Here is a 6,282-nt window from a genome sequence, read left to right as displayed (position 1 = left end):
GGCTGGCAGCACCCTGATCACAGGGTGGCAACAGGGACCACAGCCAAGACTTCCCTCCAGCGACATTCCGCTGGGATACTGGTGCCCCCCTCCAAGGTTTAGTCCTGTGGCAGGTGACAGCCCCACAGGGCCCATGAATGCCATGGCAGAGCTAGGGGAGAGGAGACGATGGCAAGGGGGCATCCACTGGTCCCAGCCTACCAGTCCTGACCTAAACGAAGAGTCTTTGCAAAGAAGTGTTCCTCTGTCACACAGTGCTGTAACAACCCTCCCCTCACCAAGAGCAGCTGCTGGGCACGGTACTGCTTACCCCAGTTCAATTCCAGCTGCAGCACAGGGCCCAGGCAGCTGCTGCTCCCCTCTTGGCTGCAGCGTGGTTGTTATTCCCATCACAGGGATAATAAAGGGTTTTATTTCTTCCAGTAGGTGTTTCCTGGCCTCCTTTGGAGTCCACAAGCAGCTCCAGTCCTGGTGGGCTCTATCTGGGTTGGCCTTCTGCTTACTGCCTTGTACAGGGGGGTGTCCTCCAAAACCTCACTGGGCACAGCTTATCCAGCCTCGAAAAGCCCATGGGCTGAGGGAGCTTTGTGTGCCAGGCACTGCTGGGAGCAGAAGTGGGGCTCCTCATCACTTCCAGCACAGGCAGCCACAGCCCTCTCCTTACTACGGGAATGGAGAAGAGCTTTTGCTCAGAGCACAAGATGGCTTTTGTCATAGAATCCCAGACAGGTTTGGGTTGGAAGGGACCTTCAAGCTCATCCAGTTCCAACCCCCTGCCATGAGCAGGGACACCTTCCACTAGACCAGGTTGCTCCAAGCCCCGTCCAACCTGGCCTTGAACACTGCCAGGGATGGGGCAGCCACAGCTTCTCTGGGCAATCTGTGCCAGCGCCTCAGCACCCTCATAGGGAAGAACTTCTGCCTGAGAGCTCATCCTTATATGTAAGGACCATCTGTACTTATATGTTAAGAACTTCTTTCTTATATTGTATGTGCTTCACCATCTCTTCCCCATCCCACAAGTGCTTCTCCACGGGCAGTTTCAGTGCTTTATTGTCTTGCAGTCCTGCTACAGCACCCCACTGTCCTCCCCATGGCTCCGGCCACAGGGGGGCATCGGCTCCCTCGTCCCCAGCGTGGCACCATAGTGTCCCTGGGAGCTGGAGGCTGCAGGAGCTGCAGCAGTCCGAGAACTGGCACTTGAGGCATCCTGGCCGGGGCCACACGCTGCTGCTCTGCAGCGGGCGCAGGGACAGGGCATGGCTCTGGTCTGGTCCTGCTGGTCACTTGATTTCGGTCATCCTTTAAAAGCGTGGCTCTAAAATGGCACCGGTTCTGGGCTCCGAGCTGATGCTCCCTCAGGAAACCACCAAACCTTTCTTCCCTTTTAGGAGCAGTTTTCTATCTTGGCCAGAAATTGCTGTGCCCACCACTCCTCCAGGTCAATGGGAACGAAGTCTGAAAGAGAAGAGGGAGAAGGGGGAGCAGAGCAGCTGGAGCAGGGAACAGAGCTTCACAGGCTCCCCCCAAGCCATCCCATTTGCCACTGAACAAAAGAAATGGCACCCCAGTATCTCCCCCACCCCTGTGCCCTGTCCCCAAAGGCCAGGCTGGGTTCATGGGGACATCTCAGCCACTGCAGGAGCCCTCAGGCTGCATTCACAGCTCTTGCTCCTGGATCATGTTCCTATCACCACAACTGTCCTGCTCAGCACCAGGAGAGGCGGGTCCCCATGGTGGGACCTGGGGGCTTCTCTCCAGCGTGATGTTGAACCCACCTCTGTGGCTGGAGAAGGCATGATTTCCAGAAGTCATCAACCAGGCATCCTGCTTGCTTGGACACCCCCACCATAGCGCTGGGGCCAGCTCTGCCCCCCACCACTCCCAAAACCAGGCTCAGCAGCACAGACCCAACCCAGCCCTTCTGCGGATCCTCCTCCCACCACAGCCCTGCTCAGGTACCCAGCTGAGCCCACCCCAGCTCATTGCACCCCTGATGCACCTCCTGTAGCTGCTTCCCACTTACTTTTGAGTCCAGGGTTGGGGTTTTTCTCTACGTACTGCACGGGGCCGCAGGTGCTCTCCCCGCTCCGGCTGCCGTCCAGCTGCTGCTCTACCTGCTGCCAGGCTGGATGCGGGAACAGCCAGCAGAGGGTTGGGGATGGGGATTGCCCAGGAGGAGGAGTGGGAAGTGGTCAGAGGGGTGCAGGTACCCAGGCTGGGGACCCCCTCCTTGCCTCTGAGGTCCCCAGCAGCATGGGGCTGCCTCAGAAGGGACCCCACACATTTCAGCACCCTTGGGATGTGACAGTGAGCAGGTCCAGCCCCTGGGGCCCTCTGCCCTCACCTTCATAGACAAAGCGGACATTCTCCTCGTGGGCCAGCGTGTAGCACTCTTCAGGAGCCGAGATCTGCTGCGGCAGCACCTGCGGCCTCTTGCCATTCACTCTGTTGAAAACGAGTTTCTGGGCTGGGCTGTGGAAGGGAACAAGGCGGAGGTGAGGGGGGCATCCACCATGGCCTGGAGGAAGGACAGGGGCTGCCCCACTCAGCCCTGTCCCCAAGGGAAGGGACCAAGGAGCCAGGCCCAAGGGAGGGGAGGTTCCTACATGGGGAGGGGTGCGAGGGGGATCCCCATGGAAGAGCACAGGCTGCCCATCTCCCACCCACCCTCCAGCCTTAGCACAAAGCGTGATCCCTAAGATAAGGAATACGCCACCAAAAATGCTGAAATACCAGGAAAATGGAAGTGAAATCCAGGCACCAGGCAGGGGATGCGCACTGGTGTCATCCTCACAGACCAAGCACTCAGGCTGGCTGTAGCAGCCCCAGAACCCAGCATGTTCCCAAAGTGCCCCAGGACTGCGATGAAGCCATTTGTCAACCAGGAGCAGGTCAGGCTTCCCCAGAGCTGGGCACTTAAACCAGTCCCAGCCTGGAAACAGCAAACCCAGGCAGAAGGAAAGGAAAAGCTCAGGATGAGGCTATGGGCACACTGGATGCAGAACTTGAGTATTTTGGCTTTTCTGCCCAGCTTCAGGGCAGGACACGCCTGCAACAGCCGCGTTTCTCATGGGACAAAGTCTAAGGGGCCCCGGGAGCGCAGGCGGGTTATGATCTGCAGGGCAGGTGAGACCCACAGCAGGCAGCCCCTGCCCACAGCACCCCTGCCAGGTCTGCAGGAGGGCCAGGGACAGGACAACACACCCCAACCCCTGGCTGGGGGGCACCGGGCAGCAGCCAGAAGCCTGCACAGCCAACTGGCATAAGGGTGTAAGGCTGGAGCCATGCTGGTTAGTGGAAGGTCCAGGGTGGAGGGGGACAGCCCGGACAGGGGGGCTTTTCTTTTCCATTCCTTGAGGCTAAGGGAAACAGGCAGAGCCTGCCCGATGGAGCAGTGCTGCCCGCTCTGCCAGCTGGGCTTTGTCCCCAACTCTGCCTCGGAAAAAAGCTCCTTAAGGAAAGGAACCATCACCCCTCCATCCGTTTCAGACCCTCCCACCAGGTATTCCTGCTAAAGGCTGCGAGCCTCAACCAAAAGCTATTCCCCTCCCTCAGGGAAAGGGGACACCTTACCCTGGGCTACCAACGGGACATGGGACAACCCACAAACGCTGCACAGGGCCACCACGGGGACATGTGACAACATAAACGCTGCCCAGGGCCACCACCGGAACATGTGACAACACATAAACGCTGCCCAGGGCCACCACGGGGACTCGGGACAACTCACAAACGCTGCCCATGGCCACCACTGCCTCCGTGGGTCCGGGGCTGCTGCCGGGACCCTTCAGCCTCGTGTACGCGGCAGTTTCACACCGGGCCCGGTGCCGCACCCAGCAACCGGACACTGGGACCCTCCGTCCCAACGCCATCCCCGTGAGCACCGGCTCCGGTGTCCCCCCCGACTCATCGCGCACCACGAGCGCGCCGTCCCAGCGGCCCCGGCAGCGCTGCCCCCACGGCCCGTTCCGCCGTGCGGGCACCGGCCGGCGCCCCCCCCCCTCCCCCGCGGTGCGGGAGGCCCAGTAACCTTTCCCCAAGGTCACGGCGGCGGGGCTCACCTGGCGGGGGGCCAGGCCCCGGGCTGCAGCCGGCCCCGCAGCTCGGCCCCTTTGCTGCTCTCCACCGCCTGCTGCGTCGGACCTGCGGGCGGCAGAGGGACTCAGAGCGGCGCCGGGGCGCGGAGCGGGACGGGCCCCGCACACACGCCGCTGCCAGCCCCGGTGCCGTCCGCTGCCCGCGGTACCTGTGCGGCGCTGCGTGGCCAGCTTGCTGGGGCCGCGCGTCAGCGTGTACATCCTGCGGCCCCGCACGGCCCCGCACCGGCCCCGCCTGAGCGCCGCGTGCCCCCCGCCGGCCCTTTAACGGGCCGGGCCCGGGCGGCCGCGACACGCCCCCGCCCTTAAAGGGCCCGCGCGGGACGGGAATGAGGGGGGAACGGGGAAGGGGGCGGGACCGGGGGGTGGGAGGGACCCGGGGGGAGGTGCCGGAGGGGCGGTGTGGGGGCGGGCACATGGAGCAACAGCGGGGACACAGGGGGAGCGTCCGGGGTGTGGGGGACACACGGGGGACGCACAGCGTGCACAAGTGGGAACTGTGTAGGGACATAGGGAACACACGTGGGACACATGGGGACACACGTGGGAGGTGTGTGGGGACACAGGGGACACATGGGCACTTGTGAGAGGTGGGAGACGGACACACGGGGGCACTGGTAGGAGGTGTGGGGGACATTGGGGATACATGGGAGACACACGGGGGGCACACATGAGTGGCACACATAGGAGGTGTAGGGGGACACAGGGGATGCATGAGAGACTCATGGAGGCATATGTGAGAGGTATGGGGACACACATGGGGGGCACACGTGGAGTTGGGGGGGGGACACGAGGGACATACATGGGGCATATGTGGGATGTGTTATGGGAGACACACGGGGGCCACACGTGGGATGTAGGAACACAAGGGACACATGGGGGGCACACGGGAGGTGAGGGGTACATGGGGGGCACATAAGGGCACATAGGACGTGTGCAGCACACAGAACACGCAGGAGGTGGGGACACACGTGGGACACACAGGACAGGCACACATGGGACATGGGGACACAGGAGACATGCATGGGACACACAGAAGGGACACGTGGGACATGTATGAGACGTGGGACATGCACAGGACACACAGGGCTCAAGTAGGAGAGGGGGCACAGGCAACGTGTGGGACACAAGATGGCACACGCAAGAGGCACAGGAGTGACAGGTAACACAGGGAGCACGTGCGTGGGAACACCTGGGAAACAGAGCCATGGGACACACAGAGACACGTAGGAGCCACTTCTGGGACACAGGAGCCAGGCTGGGGACAGTGAGGGGGTGTAGAGGCAGGGGCTGAGGTGCCACCACGCTGGGGACAGCACTGTGACCAGCCGCGGAGCCCCAGGAGCCGCAGGGGACATCGGCGTGGGCAGTCACGTCCTGGCCACTGTGGTGACCTTTGGAGCCGGGAAGGCACCTCGAGGTGCCCCCACGTGGCAGGAGGTGCAGCCCCGGGATGTGACCCCCTGGCCACCCCCAGCATCACCCCTCGGAGTTGTGGGGCGACATGGGTGGCACCCCGGGTTTTGGGGTCAGGATGGGCGACAAATTCACTGGCATGATCCGGCTTTGCTCCAGAGCCAGTGAAGCCAAGACCTTGGCCTTTAGGCCCTGCCAGGGTGGGAGGGGGTCCGGCCCCCCAAAAAGAGCATTCAGCGTGGTGCTGGGCACCCATGGGTGTACCCGCAGCTATCACCCCCCGCTTGACTTCCTCAAACCCACTATGACCCGGGGGGAGGGAGCTGTGCTTCAATTTCCCCACCTGCATCCTGATCGGGGGGGTTTGAGGTGCCCATGGTGTACCCACGAGCCCTGAACCCAGCTCCTCGGGCAGCGGCTGCATCCTGCCTGGCGTCCATCACTTGTGCAGATCGTGGCAGGGGGGCTCCTCTGCTCCCACGCACCCCCACTTCTCTGGGGTGTTCATGCAAAGCCGGTCCTCGTTAAGAGGGATGGGAATAGAGTGGGAGAAGCCCATGGAAGAGACACAGGAGCAGCCCCAGCCCTGCACCGTCACCCCACACCACTCCCCCGAGAAAAGGTTAAGTACCGCTGGGATAAGCAGACCGAGAGGAGCGCCGCTGGTGTAGTGGTATCATGCAAGATTCCCATTCTTGCGACCCGGGTTCGATTCCCGGGCGGCGCAGAACGTTTTCCGGCCCTTTTAATTTGCCTTTTTCATTAA

The 6,282-nt window shown here is 62.1% G+C and overlaps 1 protein-coding gene across 5 annotated transcripts; it reads right to left on the bottom strand.

Annotated features, from left to right (window-relative positions):
* Positions 1-1,083: 1,083 nt before the first annotated feature.
* MCRIP2 (MAPK regulated corepressor interacting protein 2) lies at positions 1,084-6,246 on the bottom strand. 5 transcript variants are annotated; one of them, XM_080617887.1, is made up of 5 exons: positions 5,860-5,999; positions 4,065-4,146; positions 2,348-2,475; positions 2,027-2,128; positions 1,084-1,458 (listed from the first exon to the last, which is right to left on the bottom strand). In XM_080617887.1, the coding sequence occupies exons 1-5, from the start codon at positions 5,954-5,956 to the stop codon at positions 1,388-1,390; spliced, it is 480 nt and encodes a 159-aa protein (XP_080474013.1). In that variant the 5' UTR covers positions 5,957-5,999; the 3' UTR covers positions 1,084-1,387. The 5 variants fall into 5 exon arrangements, with proteins under 5 accessions (XP_080474013.1, XP_080474014.1, XP_080474016.1 ...); XM_080617888.1 differs by lacking the exon at positions 5,860-5,999 and adding an exon at positions 4,250-4,383; XM_080617890.1 differs by lacking the exons at positions 4,065-4,146; positions 5,860-5,999 and adding an exon at positions 6,148-6,246.
* Between the last annotated feature and the right edge of the window lie 36 nt (positions 6,247-6,282).

This window comes from Psittacula echo, assembly GCF_963264785.1.
Source record: "Psittacula echo genome assembly, chromosome: 5".
Lineage (NCBI taxonomy): Eukaryota > Metazoa > Chordata > Aves > Psittaciformes > Psittacidae > Psittacula > Psittacula echo.
The sequence above is the reverse complement of the archived record's forward strand: the minus strand, read 5'-3'. Positions and strand labels throughout refer to the sequence as shown.